Source organism: Lissotriton helveticus, chromosome 3_1 (assembly GCF_964261635.1).
Source record: "Lissotriton helveticus chromosome 3_1, aLisHel1.1, whole genome shotgun sequence".
Taxonomy (NCBI): Eukaryota; Metazoa; Chordata; class Amphibia; order Caudata; family Salamandridae; genus Lissotriton; species Lissotriton helveticus.
Genome location: NC_136061.1, coordinates 155,432,043 through 155,459,469, shown reverse-complemented (window position 1 = coordinate 155,459,469; position 27,427 = coordinate 155,432,043). Strand labels below are relative to the sequence as shown.

Below are 27,427 nucleotides of genomic sequence, written 5' to 3'. Positions count from 1 at the left end.
AATTTTTTCTTAGGGCCTTTAATTTCGCCTCGTCTGCTTTCTTTCCATTTTTCATCGCTATGATTTGCTTTCGGACTTCGTGTGAGATTTTCCTTTTTTCCTCCCGGAGGGTGAGATTGAACCATGGCTTCTTCCCGGTATCGATTCTTCCTTTATTCAAATTCGGGGCTGGAGGATTTCTTGTTAAGGCATTACATAGATGTTCCCAAGTTTTTATGGGATTTTCTTTGTCTTTGGTTGTCATTGCAAGCAAGTATTCTTTAAATTTATCCATTATTGATTTTATATCTTTTCCACCCCATTTTAGTTTCGTAGGTTGAATTTTTCGGTATATTGAATTACGGTGTTTCTTTTTTGAGTTTTGTTAGCAAAGATTTTGATTTTAGTAATTAATGGAAAATGGTCACTTTCTATGCGTTGCCTGACCGCAAATGTGGTTACTTTCGGCACCAGGTTGCTGCTGATTATTGTATAGTATATTGTTGATTGCCTTTTACCACTTAAAAAAGTTGTTGCTGTAGGTCAATCCTCGTTTGCATTTCCATTCAAGATTGACAGACCCAACTCTCCGAGTTCTTGAAGTATATCATTATCCTTTTTTAAGTTGCTGTCAAAATCTCCAGAGATAATCAAGGAGTACAATTCATGTGACTTTTGTAGCGCTTGGATCAGGGTCATTAATGTTGTAAGTCTTTCCTTCTTCCGTTTTTTTTCTGGGTGGACATAGTCGTTAAGCACTAGTAAGTTTTGATTATGTAAATTTGAATCGGTTGTCCTTGTGAGTTTTGTTGCTTGATATCCATACTGTTGAGTAATGTATGTTGTTAGGCATCCTCTAGGGTGCCCAAAGTTAGAGAATTTTTCAGCAAAGATATGAAACTCTATGTAACCGGGGATTGATACTGGGCTCAGGTTCCAAGTTTCTTGAAGTAATATTAAATCATATTGTTCCAGGAATTTCGCTGTTTCATGGTCTTGCCCCATATTATTGAAGCCATGGACATTCCAAGAACAGATACGGATTGTATGTGAGTTCAACGTGCTGGATTCATCCCTAACTCTTTGAATTTTCCCCGGTTCCCGTTCATTACAAAGTATTATCTGCTGCTGGGATTTTTTGTCCTCGGTTGGCCTTTTATGCTGGTTAGGAGCACTTATTGCTTAAGGCCTTAGGAACCCAAGACCAATCGATGCTCTTTTCCAGCCCGCTTTCTTGTTCCTCTGAGCTTACCTGTCTCTTTACTCCTTGTGATGTTTTTTGCGGAGTTACAGAACACGCGCTCTTTAGGCATGACCTCAGGTTTTTTGCAACTTCAATTTCCTGCTTTTGATTTATGAATGTTTTTAAAAGGGGAAATGGGTATTTTTTCCGTTTATGACGTCTCAGCCCAATGCCCCATGCTTCAAAGGTCAAGCTCGTGGCGTATATCCTGTCTACTACGGCCTTTGAGGACCAGGTTGTCAAGGACTCCTCTACATCTGTGTTATTTTCGTTGGTTTTAAACTCTACAGATAGAATGTCTTGTGAGGATATTTCTTCTAATTCTGGAATTTCTTTGAAAAGCCGCATTATGTTACCTCGATTCAAGAAGTCTTGTCCGCCAGTTGTGTGGTATTCTGGTACAAATGACAGTTTTTCAGCGGTTTCTCCTTGTGTTTGAGCTGCTGGATTGTCTTCTTTTACTTTTTGCCCTTGGTTGTTTTTTGTTGTTCCTCCATTTATATTGGTCATTCTGCTTGATTGAGCAATGTGGGCAATAGGCCTAACTATATTCAACTTATTTCCGTCTACTTTGGCATCTTCAAGATTGTCGCTCTTTGTGTACTTTGATACTTGTGTGGACTCTATGTGCTGTTCTTTTTGTGGCAGCTTACATAATCTCCCGTTTTCATTTATCCTTATTTTTATAGGCATTCTTACACTTTGTTCTTCGCTGTTTTCTTTTGCGGTTTGCCATGGGATGATTTTGTCTCCTTCAATGGTTTGTTTTTCCTCATGCTTAGGCGAGTTTTGGGTCCCCATATCTCGCTTTGCTCCTTTATCTTTAGGTATTGGGCTTTCATCTGCCAGCTGTATCGATACTTCCCGTTTTCCAAAATCCTCTTGGCTACGTGGCTTTGTATCCCCTTTAACTTGGGTCTTGTCTTTACCTGATTGCTGTGTGGTTTAACGTTTTTGTGAGTTTAGACTTTTTCTTTCTTGTGTGTGGTCTGACTTTGTAAGAATTAGGGAGATCAGTGATTCGTTCTGCGAGTTACATCCGTTCTCCACTCTTGACTGATTTGAGTCATCTAGAGCCTTATATGAAAGGTTTGTTGGATTTTTTTCCATTGGTCGTTTCTCTATCGTTGATGTTGTTTGATTAAAGATAGGGTAAGTATGATTATTTGTCAGCAGTGACTCCTTGAGCTGGACCCTGCCCTTTCTCGCGCGTTTTCTTTGTCTTTTTGTTAGCTTTGTATTTTTTAAAATATCATTTGCGCTTTGTGTGTCATCAATTTGGCGAACTCTCTGCTCTAAACATTTCTCGTTTGGCTTTTTTGCCTCTTGTTCCGGGTCGTAATTTATGCTTAGATCTTTGAATTCATTTAAGCTCCCATTTTCCTCTTCAGCCTCCTTGACCCCACTGGGGCTCATGTTTTTGTTGTTCCCTATTGATGATTGCACTGCCCCTAGGATATCATTTAGGATATCGGGTAGGTTTGACAATTTATCCACCAATTTACCACATACACAGCTTGGCTGAGTTTGTGAGGTGTCTGTGTGTTGTGCCCTGCCTACCCTCCTGGGTATAAGGGCTGCCATGTTGTCCAGCTTGGTATTTATGCCCGAAATATGTCCAGCGATGAGGTTTATTAAATCGATTTGTACGTCCATTTTGTCCGATTGAAAATTCAGGGCCCTTATTGCCTGTTCCAAGGTGTTTAATAGTGCTTCACTCCACGGGGCCTTATAAACCTCTCCAGCCGGTATTTCCAAAGCCTCAGACACTTCTTCTAGCCTACTCACAGAGGAAATCCTTATTGGGGATGTCAGGTTTAACTTTTTTGGCCATCCTTTATCTTCTCCCTAGATCTCGTCCAGTTTGTCGGGATTATTATCTGGACGTAGTGGTGTAGATTCCAACCTTTCTTCTCCGCCTAGGCCCTTTTCCTGCTCTAGTGATAATCTGCGTCTTCCTTGCGGAATTTGTTTATTGTTGCGATCTTCTTGGGTTTGAGAGCGGGTTTGCGTTTCTGTTTGTATGTTTGATTCCATTGAACGGTCCAGACTTATCTCATTTGGTAAGGAAAAGGAGGTTGACCACGCGTCGTCTTGTGCGGTAATATGCTCGGCCCCGATTTTATTTTCTTTGTTTGTAGGACTCTTATCCTTCTCCTTATTCCTTTTATCTGTTTTTGTGATGATTTCAGGTGCTGGAGAACTGTGTTCATGTATCTGAGCTACTACCAAAACTGATTTACAACCTTCTGTTTTACAGTTTGACTTGGCAAAAGTTTGAGAGATTTGAGGCTGTTCTGTTGGTTTGGTCAGGGGGTTATTCGCAATAATAATTTTTTGTGCATCCTTTTCCTCCTTCTTACTCTTTGGTGGCAGGTATTCACTGTTATTAAGCCTAAATGCAGGTGTAATTGGGCTTGGCAGGTGGGCTTGTTCCTGCTTTGGGCGTAAATGGCAGCCATTGGGTCCTTTAAAAAGAATTTCTTTGAATCCCAGTGATTTTTTTGGGACTAGTTGTCGACATTTCGGGTGCATACACTAGTCTCTTCGTTGTGAGGCCTTCTTCTTTTTTTTTTTGATTCTTAAATGGCCCTTGATCTTTATCTTCATCATTTCTTTTTGACTCTTCGATTATCTCCTGCCACACTTTCCCTGATCGCATGATTTCCCAGCAGATCGAAGCACCTTTGGCTAGTGCTCTCTTTCGCTCGTGGTTTTGAATGATTTGGGTACGTTTTTTACCGGGGCAGGGCTGGGCTTGATGTTGTGTTTGCTTCCTTGCGAGCGGAAGCCACTAGACACGCCTGGTCTAGGGTGGTTGCGAGGCGCCCCGACGCTTACTTTGCTAATGGCAGTCGCGCTCGCTACTCCTCGTTGCCCCTCGGCAAATAAAATGCTACTCCTGCCTGTGCCGCCTCTACCTCCACCTCCGCCTCCTATTCCGGGGAAGGAGTCCAGCCTGGCGTGACGGCTCTTGCCTGAGACTTTTGGCAGGTTTTTTAATGGTTCTTTTGGATGTTGGATGTTGTGGCACTGTTTAACAGGTTAGCAAGTTACAGGTTGCTAAATCATTCAGAAGTTTGGATATTAGGGTTTGGGCTAGGGGCTGAGGCTAAGGCTGTTGTTGCGGCTGAAGTTGTATGAGGCTGGTGCTGGGGCTAGAGGTAGAGCAGAGGCAAGACAGAGGCAAGACAAGGCAAGACAAGGCAAGGCAGAGGCCCGAGCGTTGCAGCATCTGTAGGTAGCGGCTACTCAATCTGCCACCTTCCTCCTACAGTGCCTCCTACGGTACCAAACGCTCACCTGCTGCGTGGTATTCCGCCCCCACTCCTGCGCTCCAACCTGCTCCGACTCCGCCAAGGCACCTCCTGGGCTCCTGGTGCCCGTGTGCAGCCAGTGGACCCCCGCACCGCCAGAGCCTGCACAGAGGACGGTGCTAGGACGGTGCTAGGACCCGCTGGTGCCGCCGCCGCCCCTTAATTACCCGGTAATCGGCACTTTTTTTGGGGGGGGGGAGGGGCCTCAGCTTGGCTCAGCCCGTGGCTCTGCTTTGCTGAGCTCAGCTCTCACGGTTTCTCGCGGCTTGGCTCAGCTCCGCGGCTCTGCTTCTCACGGTTTCTCACGGCGCGGCTCAGCTCCGCGGCTCTGTACGCATTGCACTATTTTCGCATAGCGAACTACCTGATTGTTGTATTACGCATTGCATTAGTTTCAATAATGAACTGCCTGACTGTTGCGTTACGCATTGCATTATTTTGACATTACGAACTGCTTGAATGTTGCATAACGAACTGCATTATTTTTAGATTGCGAAGTGCCTGATTCTTGCATCACAAACTGCATAGCATTGCATTAGGACTGCTTTGGATCATCTAGAACTGCTCATTAATTCCGCCAAAACCTACAAGGGCTGGCTGGCCTAATAACCGGCCAGCAGGAATATTACAAATACGCATATGTTGGATTTATATTGTGTGTTCTCATCGTATATCTTTTTATATAAACATGTACTTGTTTTTCTATGAAACTCATGTGGAGTCCATTTGTGGTGTCATCATTGGCTTACTCAGGGCGTGGTTGCAAATACTTTACACACTTGCCTTGAAGATAAGCCTGGCTGCTCGTGCCAAGCTACCGAGGGGGTGAGCAGGGGCTATCTGAGAAAGTGTCCTCCTTTCCCGGACATGGAAGCAAGGCTCCCTATTTGGCCTAAGGTACCTACCTCAGCCAACTAGAGACCCCCGGGTTTAACATTGGTCATCTCTCGTCTTATGCAGGATCCCTTTGAACCCATACATAAGCGTCTCTTCAGCATCTGTCCTGGAAGACGGCTTTCCTTGTGGCTATTGCATTGGCACGCAGGGTTAGTAAAATTCAGGCACTTTGCTGTCAAGAGCCATACACAGTGTTTCATGCATCTAAAGTAGTTATGAGGACTCATCCGAAATTCCTCCCTATGGTGGTTTCGGATTTTCATGTAAATCATACGATTTCTTTACCTACTATTTTCCAGCATCCATCTACTCCAGCAGAGAGATCTCTTCATTCCCTGGATGTTAGATGGGTTTTAAAATTCTATCTGGATAAAACTAGGGATCTACGGAGATCTGACCAATTATTTGTAAACTATAGCTTTCTCTGTACAGGTCTAGTGACTCCTAAGCAGTCCATCTCCAGATGGATTGTTTCCTGCTTCTTACTCTGTTACCAAAACGCTAATAAATCTCTGTCTGGTAAGCCTAAAGCTCACTCTACCAGAGGGAAGGGAGCGACTGCAACCTTGCTTTGTAATATACCCCTTGCAGAGATATGCAAGACTGCAACCTGGAGATCAGTTCAAATATTCACTAAACACTACTGCCTAGACTTGGATGTCAAGGCAGATGCTCAAGTAGGGCAGGCTTCCCTTAGGAACCTATTTGCTTAAATCTGCATTCCTTTTATTTCTGTCTCTTCCACCTCGTTCTATAGGGATGGGCTTGCTAGTCTATTCAAGTGCTTATGACTATACATGAAAATCTCCTACAAGAGAAGGAACAGCTTCTTACCTGTAACTCCAGTTCTCTCGTATCGGGTATTTCCATGATAAGTCATAGGCAACCATTCCTTCTCCCCTGTGGAATAGACAGAGGGGTCCATCACATAAAAAATTGCATTCACTTCTCATCGCCCTCAAACTGCCACTAGCTGTGCATTATGGGATACTGGTGTTCTCTGGATACTTAAAGGCACAGCTTTTATTTTTAAGACATATAATGGCAGCCTATGGGGCTTTTCTGTCCTCTCCTATCATCTCTATCATAAAAAAAAGAATTTCTGTGAAGGAGATTGTTCTGTGTGCTAAACACTTCAAAAATGGTACAAAATAACGACTGTGGTGACATTGATGACTCAGAGTGGCAGGAGGCGACTTCGTCCCCGAAAGAAATAGGTATCCCATCGCGCCTTCGCCTGGTACAACTCCGTATACTTCATAGATCATACTACACGAGGGATGCACTGCACAAGATGAAACGGATTGCACATCCATACTGCCTGAGGGGATGTGGGGAAATAGGTAGCTTCTACCACACGATATGGGAATGCCCCCAAATTGCCCACTATTGGGTTCAAGTGATGCGCACAATGTCTCAATCTGAGAAACTTTCCATACTGCCTGACCCCAAGCGATGTCTTTTAAACATATGGGAACCCAACGACCTCACTCGCTATGGCCAAAACTGGATGACACTAGGTATGATGGTAGCGAAGAGGAATATAGCGCAGAGGTGGGGAGGGGGGATGTCACCTTCAGTATCGGCCTGGAGACAAGATATGGACGCTGCGATGATAGCAGAACGGGCAGTGTTTCGAAATAGAGGATGCCCCAAGAAATGGAGTAGGGTCTGGGGAGCGTGGAATACATACAGGGGAAATATTTGTGACCCTCCTTCTGATACGGACAGCACTAGCTCGGATACGGATTAGAATCTTAAAACTTCGATTTAGGTTAACAACCCCTGCTTTGATTAGTAAAACAAAATACTCCTGTGTTAAAAATTTACTCTCGTCTGTGTATGTTCCAAAACTACGGTGCCTACCTTATTTTGTGTTTAACTGTGATATTGTATCGCGTTGTTTCAAAATGGCAATAAAAATTATTTCAACAAAAAAAATGGTACAAAATATAGTATACTGGCTCCCTTTTTTCACTTCAAGATGAAGATGCGGCCAGTGTAGCCTATTTATTTAGGCTGCATTATTGTCCTTCTATCTCCTAAGTGTCTTTGCAGGCCTTCCAGAAGAAAGGTGGAAAATCCCACTTAAGAAGATATATCTAAAATGTGCTCCAGGGTCCCGCACTATTCAAGTGCTTATTACTTATCATGTAAATACTCCTACGAGAGAACTGAAGTTACAGGTAAGAAACTGTTCCTACTACCTTCCCATGCTTGAGCTCAGCTCAGCCGCAAGAGGGCAGAATCGTGCCTGGGGTTGGTCGCAGCACAAGCATACTAGCAAACCCTGGAAGGCTGGTAACGGTGTTGGAGGTATCATTCCATCATGTTTCATACCAACCATGCCCAGGTTCGGCTCAGCCATTATATAGTTAGCCATCACATAATGATGGATGCCCACTATTAAGTATAACACTAGCTGGCTGCACCTACAAGGCCTGGAGAATCAACTCCAGGGTGTGTAGGAGTGTCTTGCTCATGCAGGCGCACCCTCACATTTATAACCCATTACCATGCCTTCAGAATTGAAAGGTCTGCCTTAGGGTTGAGTTATAGGTTTTAAGTGTAGTGATCTCAGATATAAGAAAACTTATATCTGTTATAAGAGGTGCTAGCATCAACCTACATAGGCTGCACTGGCAGGCCAGTAGTCAGAGTTTGAGTGGTCTCTCATGGATGGCACAATAGATGCTGCAGCCCATGGGATACCCCTGGTGTTCCATGCCCTGGTTACCTTAGTACCATATACTAGGGACATATAAGGGTACGCCATTAGCCAACGGTTCACATACAGAAGTACTTACCATGTCAATTAAGGGAGGAAGCACACTGACTGGGTTCCTGCTTAGCAGGATCCCGGTCCGACTATCTAAACAAGCATTTGCAATGCAATAGGTCTCATGTTTGCGAGCGTTTAAGCTATTGGCATTGTAAATGACAATGATTTTATTTATGTGTTTTCAAAACCAGCACATGTATAAAAGGCATTGTCATTTCTAATGCCAGTAGCGCAAACTCTTGCAAATGCCCGACCACTTTCGTAGTGGCTGCGTCCCTTTCTTTAGATGCTGCTGCAGTAAAGAAAGGGGCGTGGCCACGATTAAAGTGAAAGCACGGCATGAGGTGCTTTTACCCAAAAAAAATATATATTTGTTCACAAATGTTTTTGGGAATAAAAGCACCCCATGCCCTGCTTTCACTTTAATGGTGTCCACTGACGCAGCTGGCTGTATCCTGAATACGGCAGCAGCGTCTAAAGAAAGGGGCGCAGCCACTAAATAAGGGAAAGCATGGTACGGGGGCTTTCACTGCAAGAAAAAAAAATGTTTTGTAGCTTGGCCGCTAAAGCGGACTGCACTGCCAGATTAGATAAATAAAGAAGCGCAGCCGCTATACTTAAATCAGACCACGCTGCCAAAGTGAATAAGAAACGCAGCTACTATAGTTAAAGCGCACCGGCATTACTAATTAAAATAAAAGCAGGCAGCGTGCTGCTTGTAGTTAACCACGTAGTGGGTGGAATATGGGCAAATTATTGAAGACTTGACAAAGCAGACCATGTAACAACACATGTAAAACGTCAAGTCCTCATGGGAGGTTACAAATGCAGACAAGGCAGTACCAATGATGGACTACTAAGCCTATTCATGAATGAAAAGCAACGATTTAGAAAGGACAGTAACAGGAGACAATTGAAAAGATGGGCGGGGAAATTGGTGCTGCTTCAATTCCATACCTGAATACATCATGCCTCGCAGAGTAGCGCATGTGCTGCCCAGGCTCGGCCCAAAAACATACTGGCTCCAGCAAAATGTGGGGGTAACCATGAAAGCAGATCCTACTTTCCTACAGTTGTCAACTCTGGAAATCAAGATGTGAAACTTTTCCCAGTTTGTCAGACTGCGGGATCCTGGGCAAAAAACTTGTTGTGCTTCCTTTATACCTATTTACTGTCTTTGAGATGAAAGTACATGAACAGAATACTAAAGTATGTGTACAGTATTGGGCGCATGCACTGCCTTATATGATAATCTCATCATGTGTGGCTACAACTTTGAGACAGTGTAATAAAGAATTTCCCTTCGTTTAGATATCAATCATACTCTCATTCTCACCACAACTCAAATACGATATCAAGTGGTACACCCTCTGTCAGCTGTGAATATAAACACAAAAAAACGAAAAAAGCCCCAAATTAGAAAAAATATATCAACTTATTCAATACAATGATAAAACATATATATAAACATAATCACCCAAATATTTCATGAAAACAATTGAAACCCAGAAAGAGACAATAATAGGTGAATCAATGTGGAAACATCCTAGGCTATCAATTCATTAGGATTTATAGTCACTGTTGGGTAAGAATCATCAATGTCCCAAGCATATAGTCCCTTGAATTTGATATAACAGAAGCATTGACACGTTTCGGTGAGTTGCTGGGTACGCACCACCTTTCTCAAGACCACAATATTTGAATGTCTCTTTTCTTATAGCATATAAAAAAGATATTTTCAAATAATCTAACTAAAAATGTATAAAGAACATATATCAAAACACTATTAATAAAACACATTACAGTTTGCATAGTGTACACATAAGTTTAAACATCAACATATATCTTATTATCAATGGGTTTAATAGTCCTAACTTCTCTCTCCCCTTCTAATTCCTAGTGTTTTATTCATGAAAACCATCCCAGTACACATTTCTTACAGGTACATTTGAACATCAACATTATATCTAATTGTTGTTCACATAGCGACCATTGATTTCCGAGCCCACTTCTGCTATTTTACACCATGCATTAGAGTCTGAACCTCAGTATTATGGCATATACGATCCTATTTCCCTCCCCACTGTATTCAGGGATCGTGATTCTGTCCACAGCTTCATGTGGGGTTCCATTCACACTCCATACGCTCACTGGATTCTAGGTTTGCACTCATTCTCACTCACATAATTACCGATCTGTTTTGTGGATTGGGAAAATGCTACCAATCCCTGGATGTCTCACATCTCATCCATTGTGCCTATTTAATTTGGCGGCATACTTACTAGTTTCTGTGACCTCTATAATGACATAGATTTTCTCATACGTACCGATCAATTTAATAATAATCCGTTACAGGGCAGCAACAAGTTTCGTGAATTTCAATAAAAATATGTCTTCAATTGCTGCAATGGGATATAAACGAAATATATATATATATATATATATATGTCTCTATCTCCTAAATGCCCCAGATAGCTGCCATGGGTACATCTCTAATGTTAGCAGTACCCTAGGCATATACGATCTGAAGGTGATTACCTGTTTTGATCAATGATTCTGTCGCCTAGTTTCTCATGGGCCATATGTCACCATAAAGAGATTTTCAATGGCCTTATTGTGGGCATTAATGACGTGAATGGCATCAATAAACAAGGTCCACACCTCCGTTTGTTCGAATCGACAATCTTTTTTAAAAATCTAGAGAGCGGGGATGAGAAAAGATTACACTAATGTTGTTATAAGTACACGAATGCCTAAATCCACTCCCAATCACCACATTGCCTTCTTACTTATAGGGTTCATAGAAATGTACCTTCAGTCTCGTCTCCGGTTGTCACGTAATTAAAAGGATTCACAAAAGAAAGAATCTACGGATATTACAGCTAACAAAATTGTTTTTGTGAGTCAATTTTCAAATATGAGCAACAAGATTAAAAATATCATCAACTCCAGCTGGATACTGCTTAACGATGGTGAATCGTCAGTGTTAGAACACCCCATCTTCACTTTTAAACGTAATGACAATTTGAAAAAGAGCTTAGTGCAAACTTATAGAGAGCCCGGGGGAATTAGACAACTGAACCTGGAAGGAAACAAAGTGATGGGCAACTATAAATGCGGTAATTGTGAGAGCTGTAAGCAGCATTAGACATAATAGCCAGACTATTATTGCTAAAGATTTAAATAACTGCAGAAGTAAGAACTTAGTCTACCTACGTTTGTGCCCTTGCAAACTAGGTTATATAGGCGAGACAGGACAAGAATTTAGGACACGCCTGAAGGAGCACAAATCTGCCATCAGGAATAGTAAACTTAATGCACCCTTAGTGGAACATTATTTGCAAAAAAATCATACTTTCGAGGAGATTAGCTGGTTTATATTAGAAAGAATTAGTGGTAGCAAACGAGGAGGAGATATGACCACTAAACGCAAACAATGGTACATATCGATCTTAAACACAGTAAGAAACAGGCTGAACTCAAAAGAGGATTGGGAAAAACTTATCAATTAACCCACCCCTTGTTTCTGCGTCGTCCGGCCGGCACCACGTCCTGGTTGGCCACCTCATACTCGGAGTCATCACATAGGGACTTGTATCCTTCAAGGCCACCATGTGTGCATAATACAAAAACACATTTTTTTATATTCCCCACACGGAGTCACCTAATAGACCTCATTGAGTAACTTGTCTGTAAGGGGGTTATATGTTACGACATTGACTGCCCGCATTTCCAATGAACCCACATGATTGACGAAAAGAAATGGTCAATTTCTTGCAATGTCGATGCATAAATCGTGATATGTTTATTTTTTATATATCTTTCGATAACTTTTTATAAATTTTGCCTATCTCCATTCTCAGTTGTGCACTGTAAGACATATACATATGCACACAACGATTTTATTTGAAAGAACTATTCACCGTTCTTTAAAATCATCACTCCCAAGGCTATAATACGGTAACTCAAGACCGTTTCTAGCATAGTCGCACAACGTCATGACGTGACTAGCAGGCGACCACGACGTAGCATCTGTAGAACCACACAGGTGCTCGGCATCTAAAACAAGCCGTGCACGTATTTAAAGAACCAGAAAAGGGGGTGGTGATGAACAGAGTGCCTGAATTAAGCAGACCACTCTTACCCAGTCCAAAGATCAGGGCTTGATCCATCACCGTTTTTTAGCTCACTGCACCATCCCAGCTCAGAACTTGGCTATATGCAAATTAGTCTGTTCCTGTCCCAGTGCATGATGGGAACAGGGCAAAGCAAACTACCAAGCCAATTCTTATACTGGGAAGGAAACAAGCTTCCGGGGTTTCTGCCATTTCAGGCGTCGTCGGCCCGGCTTGCTTGAATCCTGATGGTGCAATGAGCAAGGGACTCACATCTGAGTATACCCTTCCACGCATATGGTGGACAAAATGATTCAGAAAAGGGGGTGGTGATGAACAGAGTGCCTGAATTAATTCCCATGATGCACTGGGCCAGGGACAGACTAATTTGCATATAGCCAGGTTCTGAGCTGGGATGGGGCAGTGAGATAAATAACGGTGATGGATCAAGCCCTGATCTTTGGACTGGGTAAGAGTGGTCTGCTTAATTCAGACACTCTGTTCATCACCACCCCCTTTTCTGAATCGTATTTAAAGAACGGCACACTACGGGAGGACATTTCCTATACCGCCTGGGGCCGTACGTGCAACGCTTTACAAACTTTCAAGGTATGTGATCGTCTAGCGGCATACGAGGGGGACCTATTCTCTAGACAGTATTATCGCATAAGAATTGCTGACGACTAACGCCATATCTTTAGAGCGTTTGACAGTGCGGTCTAATTGGGCCAACTTTGTTTATTCTTTTTCTAAGGTTTTCCGTAACTGCAGACCTAAAAAAGGCAAACTCGTGCTTTTGGACTTAAAACGCCACATCAAAACGGCGATATATCGCCCATACATTTTAATTATGTGACAACCGGAGACTAAAGGTAAATTTCTATGAACCCTATAAGTAAGAAGGCAATGTGGTGATTGGGAGGGGATTTAGGCATTCGTGTACTTATAACAACATTAGTGTAATCTTTTCTCATCCCGCTCTCTAGATTTTTAAAAAAGATTTGTCGATCTGTACAAACGGAGGTGTGGACCTTGTTTATTAATGCCATTCACGTCATTAATGCCCCTAATAAGGCCATTGAAAATCTCTTTATGGTGACATATGGCCCATGAGAAACTAGGCGACAGAATCATTGATCAAAACAGGTAATCACCTTCAGATCTTATATGCCTAGGGAACTGCTAACATTAGAGATGTACCCATGGCAGCTATCTGGTGCATTTAGGAGATAGAGACATATATATATATATATATATATATATATATAAATATTTCTTTTATATCCCGTTACAGCAATTGAAGACATCTTTTTATTGAAGTTCACGAAACTTGTGGGTGCCCTGTACCGGATTATTAATAAATTGACCGGTACGTATGAGAAAATCTATGTGATTATAGCGGTCACAGAAACTAGTAAGTGTGCCGCCAAATTAAATAGGCACAATGGATTCGTTGTGAGACATCCATGGATTGGTAGCATTTTCCCAAATCACAAAACAGATCAGTAAGTATGTGAGTTAGAATGAGTACAAACTTAGAATCCAGTGAGCGTATGGAGTGTGAATAGAACCCCACATGAAGCTGTGGATAGAATCAAAATCCCTGAATACAGTGGGGAGGGAAATAGGATCGGATATGCCATAATACTGAGTTTCAGACTCTAATGCATGGTGTAAAATAGTAGAAGGGGGCTCGGAAATCAATGGTCGCTATGTGAACAACAATTAGGTATAATGTTGATGTTCAAATTTACGTGTAAGAAATGTATACTGGGATGGTTTTCATGAATAAAACACTAGGAATTAGAAGGGGAGAGAGAAATTAGGACTATTAAACCCATTGATAATTAGATATATGTTGATGTTTAAACTTATGTGTACACTATGCAAACTGTAATGTGTTTTATTAATAGTTTTTTGATATATGTTCTTTATACATTTTTATTTAGATTATTGGAAAATATATTTTTTATATGCTATAAGAAAAGAGACATTCAAATATTGTGGTCTTGAGAAAGGTGGTGCGTACCCAGCAACTCACCGAAACGCGTCAACGCTTCTGTTATATCAAATTCAAGGGACTATGGGGCATATTATCAATGGCGTTTATCTCCGCTTTTTTGGCTTTAAAAGCTAAGAAAGCGGAGATAAAATTATCTCCCTATTACCTAGCTGTCGCTAACACCAGTTAGCGACAGCTAGTAGGAGATAGCGACCATCTTGGGCCCCACTTTGCATGTCAGTGATATTATCACTAATGACATGCAAAGTGGGCGTGCCAGGATGTTAGCGACTGGAAACAGTCGCTAACATCGCTATCTCCTATTACCAAGTTTTGGAGATTTTTGCGCTAAGCGCGAATATCTCCAAAAGCTAACACCTGCCCTGAGCAGTTCTTAGCCATGTTATCCAATGGGAGGTGGATAACATGGCTAAGAGCATTAGCTCGGTAATGCATGAATATCGCTGACTTTTCAGCGATATTCATGCATTGCGGCCGTTTTTTATCGCATTTGCGATAAACCTTGGTAATACCAAGGATTATCTGCGGTAAAAATCGCCGCAGCTCAGCGGTAAAATTTTGTCTCTAACCCAGCAATAGCGATAATTATCGCTATTGCTTGGTAATATGCCCCTATATGTTTGGGACATTGATGATTCTTACCCAACAGTGACTATAAATTCTAATGAATTTCTAACCAACGGTGTTTCCACATTGATTCACCTATTATTGTCTCTTTCTGGGTTTTAATTGTTTTTATGAAATATTTGGGTGATTATGTTTTTATATATGTTTTATCATTGTATTGAATAAATTTATATATTTTTTCTTAATTTGGGGCTTTTTTAGCTTTTTTGTGTTTATATTTACAGCTGACAGAGGGTGTACCACTTGATATCGTATTTGAGTTGTGGTGAGACTGAGAGTATGATTGATATCTAAACCAAGGGACATTCTTTATTACACTGGTTGTGTTGGTACCCTGTCCCTTGGATAGTTGGGTCACTCCCTTTTTATTTTTCACATACAACTTTGAGACATACATATCTACTGTGTCACATATGTGCTGCTTTGTACATGAAAGATAAAATAATCAAGTAAACGAGATTCAATAATGTTTTATGGGTCCTTAGTGCTCTGGGATATGGTAGGCAGCATTTACGGATTTATCTCACTCAGCCACGCTTGGACTCTGCTTCTTGCTCCAGCAGCACAAAGTCGTACGTCTGGAAGTCATGTAAGTGCCAGTGGAATGGAAGCAGTGGTTCCCACTGTATAGCAGCACATTGTGAAACAACGCCCATAAAACACAAAGATAATTAAAACATGTTGATATACAGGAGTACGTTGTGCTGCATGCTACCACAATTTATAAGAACCAACAATATTGTCTCTGTAGTCACTGGAGTTTTTATCTTTTAATATGTTAATTCATATCATCTCAAGAGAACCTAGGTAACAGTGTGACTGTGACGATCCTTTCATATGAATGCCTCTTTCTGAGCTTTTGATTAGATTTTTCCAAACTAGAAGATGTAGTCAAACCATCTAATGGAAGATGGAAGTTCACTAAGAAAAGCAAGCAATTCTTGCGCGTTACATGTTGCGTGTTCTTAGTCGAACTCCACAAGTTAAGCAAGAGAGGCTATAGAGAAAGTTACAGCTTTGTAGCTGAGACCCTAGAGTGGTTTTGTGATAGGTGTGCTGTCACAGTAGAGAACGAAACGACACATTCGCACTACGAGGACAGAGTGATTTTGTGACAGAGTTACATTGATAGTATTGGGTCGTAGGAGTCTTGGAATAATAGGAAATCATTCAGGAAAGAGTTTAATGTCTGCTGTGATTCAACGGTCTAGAATTCAATCTTGAAGAGATGAAGAAGCAGTATGTGTTTGCCATTTCCAGCAAGCCCCAGGTACAGCTACATATGTTCTGTTGTCAGTATTTTGTAGTGTCCTTATGTTATGTGTTGCCTTATAGCCCTCTTGGCAATGCCTTTGAACCCTCATTCTTGTTTTCTGTCTGACTGCAGTCATGGTGGCCAAGTGTCACTGTGTCTGGTCTGTGTAAGGATGGCTCTGTTCTGTTTAGGGTTGAGTGATGGTTTCTATTGATTTATTGGGACTAAGGTCCTACTGTACCTGAGCTTGCAGAGTACCTTTGTTATTTATTTCTTTAACAAGTGCACAAACCACCTAACTGGCAACTTTTTCATACTGCTGTATTTTAGAAGTGTGTCGGGCAGTTTTGAAGTTGATTTACAAAACGTTTATTGTAGGGCAGGAAAGCTCACCCGTGACCACACGGCTGAAACAGACTTCCCTAAGTACTGCCACTGTCTGCTGCCTCAAAGAATGGAGGGTCTAAAGAAGTAGTACGTAGTAGGTGTTGGTTGACCTAACGCAAAACAACACTCAAACTTAGGGAAACTGTTAGACCTTCAAATCTCAGGAGTAAGTATTTTGGATGTTGTAGCATCGAACACATAGAAAGTATATGCAGTTGAACATAACATGTAGAATTATAGTTTTTTACACCATTTCAGTCTAGCATAAAATGTAGAATTATGGTTTTATACACCATATCAGTCAAGCATAACATGTAGAATATGGTTTTATACATCATATTAATGGAATAACTCCTCCTCTTTTATGTGCTAGAATAGAATGTACGTTTTCTGCAATACAGTATTCAAAAGTAAAAATTACAACATTGCTTTTGCCACACCTATGTGAATGTAAGTGTGTGTGGGTGTGTGAATGCTTGCGTTAGTCCCGCAGTCCCGGCATGTGTGTTAGAGTACATCAAGTCTTTACATTTGACCACAAAACTAATGTCATCTTTATCTTCATATTCAGGTTGGTAGATGAGTCCAGCAGAGAGTTGCCATCTGGAGTAGATCTGAATCGTGTTGCCTTAGTGTCCAAACCCAGTCAGGACTCCTGCCTCATCCCTCAGGTCACCAAATCTGCCAGTCACGATCCCTTATCTACTGGAGCTATGAATAATGTAATCTATGGAATGCCTCTACCGAACCACCTTCACCTTAAGCAGGAAGCACCCAGCAGCCTCCATGAACTGAATGCTGCCAATGAGATGCTCCTCTCCAGAGCATCAGAAGAACAGAAGACCTCTGCCTTGCATGACTTCATAGATTCTTGTGGTAATTACTTCACGTAGTATGCTTTCTTGCATATTTTGTATACCCAAAGGTTGTGCAGTGTGATCTCTCTACACAACTGAGACATGTTTTTCTGTCTTTGTATGGTTGGGATACTGCCAGTATATGTGCCTATTTTATGCCCTTGGTTAAGAAATTGATGAAGATGTAAATTAGGAAACTATTAAATACAATCAATTGATTCAGGTAGAAATTACACACATTTGTGGCGTAGTTTCTACTGCATTTGTAGACTACAGGGGCTGTCCAACCACCCTAATCCAGGGACAATAGATTATTACACCTCACAAAAGGTTCAGGTAGACTCGGTGCTAACCCACAAGGGGTGTATGTCGTGTAACTGACACCAATTGCCGATTTATTGGGCATATTGGTTGGGGCAATTGTAGCCTGTGAAATTATTCGATTTTGTGAAGACATTAGAAGGCAGTATTTTGACGCCATGATTTAATTCATAAGACTCCTGGTGCCAGTTTCGTCACAACAGACTTGAAGCTTGATTTATATGCCATTGAACTTGTGAGTGGCTGGCTCTTTATTGAGAAATTAAACGCTCATAACAACTCTTCGTCCTGAAGATGACCGCACAGTTATTTAGCGGTTGAAACGCCGTTGACGCTTCTGTGGCCATAATTTGAGAAAGGACACATTATTTTTTCATTGTGTTGTTCCTTTTTGTATATATTATTTCTGTATGTTAGCCACTGGTATGGCATGTGAATTACGTGTTTATGTTTTGCCAACATTTTTCTTTTTTGAGTGCTATTGTTCCCTTCCAGAACAATTTTAACTTAATTATGTATTTATAATAAAAAATAACTGTTTTTGTATAATTGGGTAACAAGTGTGTATAGGCTTCTTCTTCTTTTTCAAAAAAATTTCTCCCTCACCTACCCCTTTTCTTTATTGGTTAAGCGGTTATTGTTTAACTGTTGATGTTTGATTTTTATTACCTGAACCTTTTGTGAGGTGTAGTAGTTTCTACTGCAGCAACGTATAAAAATGTAGCCTAAAATAGTTAAGTGAAGGATAGTAATGTAGCCCAGATACTGGGGTGGGGTAGTTATTTCCTGTCTTTAAAAAGTCTTTGTTATGACTTACAATGACAAATCTCAGACCAGGAGAAAAGTTACTATACATAATGGCCATGGATCCTCCTAGCTTTTTTCAGGGTTAGTGCTTATTTATTTACACATAGAAAGGATGTATCCTGTCAGATACTCAAGAAAACTGCAGTGTTTATTAGGAGCAATGAAGGGACTCATCTACTTCATAAAAACACTTAGGAGCTGTGTTCTAATAGTTTTATTTCATTTTATCGAGTGACACTTTTGTGGGACACTGAATCACCACCACCACTACATGTGGATTATAACATCATCTTGTGGGTAGGTGGATGACCGTTCCCAATTTCTTTTAATGTATTGACGTTTTTCTTACACTGCACTTCTAATAATTAATCATTACACTCAATAATTTAATATTTGGTACCATGAACTGCATAATTCCACACAATGTAGTGGTAGGGATGTAGTGTCCCATGATCTGGTGCATTTGCTGTTGTTTGGCAATACTGTAGGAAGTGGCCACCTTTTGCATGGTTTACCTCACAATTTCTGCCCTATCTGTTTTTACTGGCAGTTGAACTCTGTGCACAAAAGACCTTGTGGGAAATCTGCCTTTTCTGTGTGGTCATCACAGATTTTTCACCTTTTGCTGAACCCTATATTTTTGCTGGCTTTAAAACTCTGCACTTTACTCCTACTAACCAGTAGAAAAGTGCCTGGGGTTCCTCTTTTAACTTGGTTGAATTGGTGTACTCCTAAATGGCATTATTAACTTGCCTATAAGTCCTTAGTATATGGTACAAAGTGTACCCAGGACTTGGATGTTAAATGCCACTGATGGACTGCAGCACCTATTGTGCCAGTCACTACAGCAGCACTGGAAACATAGCTTTGGGTCTACCATTGTAGCCTGAATGGAGCAGTGTAAAAACTGCCGTTCGGCTTGTCAACATAAACTCTTTTGACAGGTCTAAACCTTCCTTTTAAATATTATTAAGTCACTTCTAAGTATGCCTTGTAGCTCACAAGGTGCCTGCTATTTAAACGTTGGACGGGTAGAAATGTAATGTTACCATGTCGTTACAGTAACTAGCAAAGCTATTTTTGTTGTAGAAAGGCTGGCTGGCCCATAGTGAAACACTGTGAAGCAATATTAAATATTATTTCTGCTCAGGGTTGAGACCAGATAGGGCTTGATTCAACTACTCTTTTTAGTATTTATCAAAAGGCCAATTTAATGGTGAAATGGGATGTTTGATAAATATTAAAGGAAAGTAACTTTTAGAAAGTTACCTTTTACCTGCCCAAAACTCGTAACGGCTAACTTACATGAGCCTTCCAATTGCCACCCAGCTGGTGAATAGCCCTATGTGAAAACTTCTCTTAGACCATAGACAAAGGCCTGAGTGTGGGAAGGTGTATTTGTTCCTCTGGCAGGATCACAAGTTGGGCTTTGCCCAGGAACTTAATGTTCGAGGTCTGTGTGCTGTAGATACATGTGTTTTGCATACTCCTACCATCTAGTGTTGGGTCTGGATGTTTGCAAGCTGTTTTTCATCGAAGAAGTCTTTCCTAGTCATTAGGTAAGGTGACTCCTCCTTTCTGTGATCGTATGCATGGTTATCGACTCCATTGTTAGATTATTTTTTTTCTACCATTGGGTTCGGGCATGTATTGCTGTACTCTGTTCCAAACTGTTCTTCGGGTTCCCCTTGATGTGCAATCCTCTCTATCCTCGACGGTATTGTTTTGTATGCGTTTCCCAATTCTCTGTGTATCGTTTTAGCAACGGAATCACATTTTCGATCGGGAAGCTTTGTGGGTGGCCTTTGGGCCTAACCGGGACGAGTCAGCTGTCCGTTGATGGATCGGACTCCATTTAAATTCTGTCCTGGGTGCCACGCGAAGGATCTGCGCACTATTTCACATGAAGTGTGCAACTTGTGCTTGTCTCCCAAACACAAAGTAGAAGACTATGACACTTGCAGATCGTTTCGATCGAAGAAAACTCTTTGCGATCATCGGGCTCAACGTCGAGAGATGCAGCATTGAAGATACGCCAGACATCTTCGGTCAAGATTCCGGCCAAGAAGACATTGAGGCATCAGCGGCAGAGGAGGAGGAAGCCTTCTCCGAAAAAGACTCAGACTCGGAGCTCGAGATAGACCTCGACGCCAAAGTACTGCCGCAGGGACAAGGTGACGTGAGTACCGATGACCCCTTGACCCCACAAACTGCTCTGGAAAAACACAAGGCTTCGGCACCACCTCTGCCTCCTGGCTAAGGTGGTCACCGAGATGACGTTTCTCACACGCCTACTCTGGGCCCGGCACCGAAACAGTCAGTCAAGCCTTTCGGTTCCATACCGAGTCGTTAAAGGTCCTCCTTGGACCCTAAGCCTTCCGGTTCCAAACGCAAGTCCGGCTCGGAGCCGAAATCCTCTGTGCCAAAATCCAAGCTACCTTCGGAACCGAAACCTTCCGTGCCGAAAGGCTAGCTTATGCCGGCACCGAAAACGTTGGTGCCAAAACAGAAAGAAACCTCTTCTGATCCGAATCTAGACATTATTCCATTAACACCAGATCCCAAGCAAAAGAAGATATATAATAACCCTGAGACTGGCCGTATTCACACCAAGTCACCTCACAAATGCAAGCTTTCTGATGAGGACCCTTCTGACAAGATCCCTTTAAAGAGGAAATCTGTTGCTGCAAGTCCTTTTCATCTACCATCACCACCACCTCCACCTGTGAATCCCTTGCAAATTACTCCTCAGGATTCTCAACAATCTCACCATGATGATAACAATGCTGTTGATGGGGGATACATCTCCCTATAGATCCATGGACAGATTATACAATTTATCCCCCTGCAGATAATGACCCAGACCTTTACTCAGCCAAGCCATCTCATTGCCATGGCTGCACAATATCATGGGATGGCACTACACAAAGCATCACTAGAGGAAGACCTTTTGTTCAAAACCTTTGGATCCACACACAGGTCATCACAAATACTGCCCTTGCTTAAAGGCATGATGAGACACACTGATTTTAAAGGACCGAATGAGAGCACTCATCTTGACTCCAAGGGTTGACACAAAATATGAGGCCTCCCCTACAGACCCCATATTTATTAAGGGCTAGTTGCCATTAGATTCCCTGGTAGTCTCTAATGCTCGTAAGCGGGCGAATTCCCAGACATCAGGAGATGCTCCTCTGCCAGATAAGGAGTCTAAGTTAATTGGCGCTTCTGGTAAGCGCATAGCTGCTCAAGCTGAGACTCAATGGCGCATTGCAAATAAGCAGGGTCTTTTAGCCAGGTATGGCAGGGCACAGTGGGATGAGATGGTGCAATTGCTACGCCGCAAAGCAACCTAATTATTAACATTTCAAAAGAGAGTCTGTCTAGAAATCAACTCAATGTTCTACAACGAGGCCTATCATTTGTGCCAACATACAAATCTAATGAATTGGAAACGGAGGTGAGCATGTTTAAATTCATGAGAACACTTTGTTTACGACATTTTTTCTCAAACATTGTTACGGAACCAATGGCACAAACGGAAGACACCTTGTTAGACTTGAGATGCAAAAGTACCTTTTTAGCACCAGTGAGCCATAAGATTTTTGACTCCTATGAGACAATCACAATGAATGAAATTAAAGACCTATTCAAAAAATCACCATCCAAACGATCCAACTTGTCTATTAAAGAGTCTCGAGCCATCAATCAGATCATTGAGAACCATAACATTAAATATTGCAAAGCAGACAAGGGTGGCGCCCTAGTTGTAATGGACTCTGAATTCTACCTTGAAAGTGTGAATAATCATGTACTAGACAAAAACATCTACATGTTACTACCAAATGATCCTACAGCTTCATTCAAAGACACCTTGACTGCAATCATCAACAAAGCAGTAGAAATGGGGACTATCACTGATAAAGACAAAAAATTCCTACTACAAGATCACCCAAAAAGCCCAAGTATTCACATGCTGCCAAAGATACATAAAAACTTGATGAAACCGCCCTTTAGACCCATAGTGTCGACAAGGGACTCTATCCATGAACCTACAGGAAAATATCTAGATCGTCACCTACAACCGCTTGTAAGGAAAATGTCTACATACCTACGTGATACTACGGACTTTCTTACCAAATTAAGCGAAACAAGACTTGAATAGACCATGGAATATACTCTTTGTACAATAGATGTATGCTCTCTATACACGTCGATTCCGCATAACAGGGGTATTGAAGCCACAGAATCTTTCTTAATTGACCACGACATAAAGCAAGATTTAAAAGTGTTTCTTTTTTTAACTGTTACACTTTACTTTGTACCACAGCTATTTTTCATGGAAAGGTGAACATTTTCAACAATTAGCTGGGACATCTATGGGGAATTGTGCGTCCCCTAGCTACGCCAATCTCTTCATGCACCGCTTGGAACTAGACAACATTCTTGAGAACCCCAGATGGCAGAACAAGTTTCACAGATTTTGGAGATACATAGACGATACCTTCCTTATATGGAAGGGACCATCCACAGAAATTGAAGACTTCATCAAATACATCAATGGCATTGATGATCACATACAGTTTACACATTTCATCAACACAGGATCCATCCCATATTTGGATGTCCTAGTATCCCTAGAAAACAATTGCTTTCACACCAATGTATACATCAAAAGCACAGATAGGAATAATATCTTGATTTTTGACAGCTGTCACCCGATGTCTCTGAAACGTCACCTACCCTATTCTCAATTGTTGAGATTGAAAAGGATATCATCGGATGATCAAACTTATGAATCTAATGAAAATCAGATGATTGCAAAATTTCGTGAACGTAAATACCCAGAAAACATTCTGGATGAAGCCAGATCTAAAACACAAATCATGACCAGATCGGAATTACTTAAAATACACCCCAAAGACACCAACCAGAATAGAACCGTTTTTTTGTCCAGATTTTCGAACAGAAGTGAACAGGTAAAGAAGATCATCTTGAAAAACTGGCAAATGATCAAAAAAGAACCTGATTTTAAAGGAATCTTTACAAAGCCGCTATTCGCTTATCAAAAATCAAGAAACCTTAAAGATTTACTAGAATCTGAAACACGAAACAAAAATAAGACATACACCGGCACTATTCCATGTGCAAACTGTGGACATTGCAACAACATAATTCGAGGCAACACCGTTGACCATCCCACTACCGGAAGATCCAATAAATTGTTTACCAATGCCACCTGTGACTCTAAAAATGTGGTATACCTATTAAAATGCCCATGTGGCCTTCCCTATGTAGGGAAAACAGAGAGAAAGATAAAAACATGCATGACAGAGCACAAAAGCACCATAAGAAACAAGACTATTAAAGCCCCAGTAGCTGCACACTTCATTACCAACAGCCATAACATCAGCCAAATCAGATTCATGATCTTGGAGTGTGTTCCCGTAAAACTAGGCACTGACAACAAAAAAAGACTCCTTCAACGTGAAATGTTTTGGATTAAAAAATTGAACTCATGTAACCCAACTGGGTTAAATGAACGGCTTGAATATAGTTGCTTTCTGTAAATTCAATAGATGGAATTACCAAAAAATAGACTTATACATTGTTTGAAATACTTTTAGATTGGTTGATGCAATGTATCAGCAACGTACCATACAGTCTAATGTACCATATTTCTTTACCGTCATACTCTGTATATTAGGATATTTTTCCATGTTTTGTGTTTTTTAACACACTTTACAAGATGATTGTTATCTTCACATTCCTTTTCTTTCATGACACCTTGCTTCGCATTTAACTTTCCCCATTGTCCATTGTTCGGTGTTTAATACACACTCTTACATCATGGCCGCTACCACGACGCACCATTCACTAGAGTTAAGATGAAGGCGGTTTACTAAGCTTGGGTTCTTGTATTTAGCTCTCACTCTTTCCGCCTAATTTCCGTGGGCTGAACTGGAGACCCATTCTATACTCAATTCTATTTCTTTCCACTTCTTTCCGATTATTATTTTAAGATCTTATTTGATTTTCCACAGACATCTTAACGACCCGCTCATTTACTTCCGGGCCGCGAGGATAGAATACCGAAAAAAACATAATATGCGCATGCGCCACTCTTTAGCGTTTACCCTCAGTCGAGTTAAGTTGCAGTCGGCACCTACGTCGAACTACATCGGTAAGCGCAATGCGGTTCGCTCGTTATGTTTATCGTTCACCCCCAAGACCAATGTAACATAGTGTTAATGTTACCACCATACTTTATTGAATACGTCACGTTGAGAGCCCGTTTTTAGAACCAGTTCACTCTCACATACCCCAGACTTTAGCGAGCACAATTTTATTCTTACTAACGATGGCGTGCACTCGGTTTATTTGTGTTACCACCAGGGGATTATTTCCTTTAGTATTTGGGTGAATAGAATTTATTTCATTAACACGCAGCACGATCTACACGCCAATTGTTTACTGCAGTCTCTAGAAACGTATCCTTTATTACTCTCGTTTTTAACACATGACTATGTTATTTAAGTGTTGTTACATTTCCTACCATTCTACTACCATTCTACTAACATTAGACCCAGGCCTGCTTCCATATCTTTGACAAATGCTTGTACTCATTTTTTTATAGATCGAAATGTATTTCCCCCTGATGAAGTGCGGTTCGCACGAAATGCATTGGGTGTTTGGAGGACATTAAATGGATAATTTGTACATTTTGGAATCTTTTGAACCATCAATGTGATTACAAACACAGAGCTGTGATGTAACAGCGTAAATCAAGAGAAATTTCTGGCACATAAATAAACCAGAGTGAAAAGACATTTCTTTTTGGATAAACTCTTGTGTAAAGTCTTTATTTACTGGAGTTAAACATTGGAAAGATTGGTATATCTCCCTAAGGAGTGTGATTGGGTACCCTGTCAAGATTGACAGCACATAGCATTGATTTATCTGATAACTCCCCAAAGGTCAGAGGGAGCATACCCATCAGCACCCAAGCCGACCTACGAGCTGAATTACCTAAGACAAATAGACTAACATAGAGTGCCACACAACCCCACTTGTTTGATGCAATTGCTACGGTATCACCCAGACAAGCATAAAGCTAATGCACAGGACTTAGTAAATGAAGGTAAACTCATTTGTAATTCCTCTATACGATGTGCTCTAGTACCTGCAGATACCGCGGCTAGAGAGGTTAATACAAGCATCTTGCTCAGGAGACACGCTTGGTTAAGGATTTCTGGTTTTAAGCCAGAAGTTTAACAATCCATCTTAAATACACCTTCAGCTAAAAAACATCTCTTTTGTCCAAACGTAGCTCAAACGTTAGAGAAGATGAAAATGGACACTGAAGTGGCCAAGTCCATGGGAGGGCTGAAGTCTCTGTCCAACAGAGGCTTCTTTCATCCCTCCTTTTAAAGAGGAGGGCCAAAAACCCTATCCCCAGACCAGAATACCTCAACATATAAAGGTAATAGCCAGTCCTCTCGCTCCAGGGGATTTTTTTCGAGAAGGTTATAGAGGCAACAACTTCAACCTTCCCCTTATAAACAGTGACTTGCCCATGCTTCGCCCCGACAACACCTCACCTATCGGGTTAAGACTTCAACAATTTCTCCCCATTTGGCAGTCTATAACAACAGACAAATGGGTGATTGGAATTATCCAACATGGTTATACCCTGGAGTTTACCAGAAATCCCCGAAAACATTCCACCTTGATCTCACAAATTGTCTCCAGAACATGTAAATTGCTAGAACATGAAGTCCATTCTCTCAATACAATACCAGGGCTCAGGGGTTTACTCTCTGTATTTTCTCATTCTCAAAAAGGACGGTTTCCTAAGGCCTATTCTAGATCTCAGAGAGGCAAACCATTATATACTGTCACAATACTTTCACATGGCCAGACATGCCTCGGCCCCTTGGTTTACTCCTGCTCTCGGGAAAATGCGGCAAGATTGCAAGAAAGCAGAAAGAATGTGGCGGCGCAAGTACGACTCGGAGGACAAAATTAAATATCGGGTTGCAATTAGGCTTTATCATAAGCACATCTCTGATGGAAAAAAGTTTATCTGGAGCGTAGAATTGATGAGGCGGAAAACAGGAGCAAAGAACTCTTCAGGATTGTAAAGGAGTTTGTCTCCCCCTCCTCGAGTTCGCCCTCTCATTCTCATTCCGAAGTTTGGATTAGCCAGCTCGGGGATTTCTTTATCAATAAAATTAAGTTCATCCAGGACTCCTTTCCTGATGCTGGCCTTCGTGAAACTGTTAGTCAACGGACCACCCTCCTCTCGCCATTAAATGAGAAGAGCCCAGTCCTTGCGAACTTCCCCCCTCTATCCGCCGCTGCCTCCCTTGATTTTCTATCCCGGCTTCAATCTGGGTCGCCGTTGGATTCTTGCCCGGCGAAATGTCTGGGAAGAATAGCGCCTGCTATCAACAGCTTGCTTAATCCGCTGCTTAATCTCTCCCTGTCCATGGGCGAGGTCCCTTTGGCTTGGAAACATGCTCTGATCCTGCCACTACTCAAAAAGCCTACTTTGGATCCTTCTGTCCATGCTAACTATAGGCCGATCTCCCTTCTCCCTGCTCTGGCAAAGGTGATTGAGAAACATGTACAGCTCTCGATTTCCAACTTTATAGAGAGCAACAACATCTTACATGACTCTTAATCGGGCTTCCGTGCTAATTTTAGCACGGAAACAGCTTTGCTCGAGATCACCGATGCCATCAGAGAGTTGCTTGATCTGGGAGGGAAGGCTATTTTAGTTATGCTGGACTTGTCAGCGGCGTTTGACACCGT

The 27,427-nt window shown here is 41.5% G+C and overlaps 1 protein-coding gene across 4 annotated transcripts in view; it reads left to right on the top strand.

Annotated features, from left to right (window-relative positions):
• GTF2IRD1 (GTF2I repeat domain containing 1) overlaps positions 1 to 27,427 on the top strand; it is a 1,361,292-nt gene that overhangs the window by 837,525 nt on the left and 496,340 nt on the right. For all 4 annotated transcript variants that reach the window (XM_078679432.1, XM_078679431.1, XM_078679429.1 and 1 more), the window contains one exon: positions 17,197 to 17,501. In XM_078679432.1, coding sequence (XP_078535558.1) covers positions 17,197 to 17,501 — 305 coding nt within the window. The remainder of the gene's footprint in view (positions 1 to 17,196; positions 17,502 to 27,427) is intronic.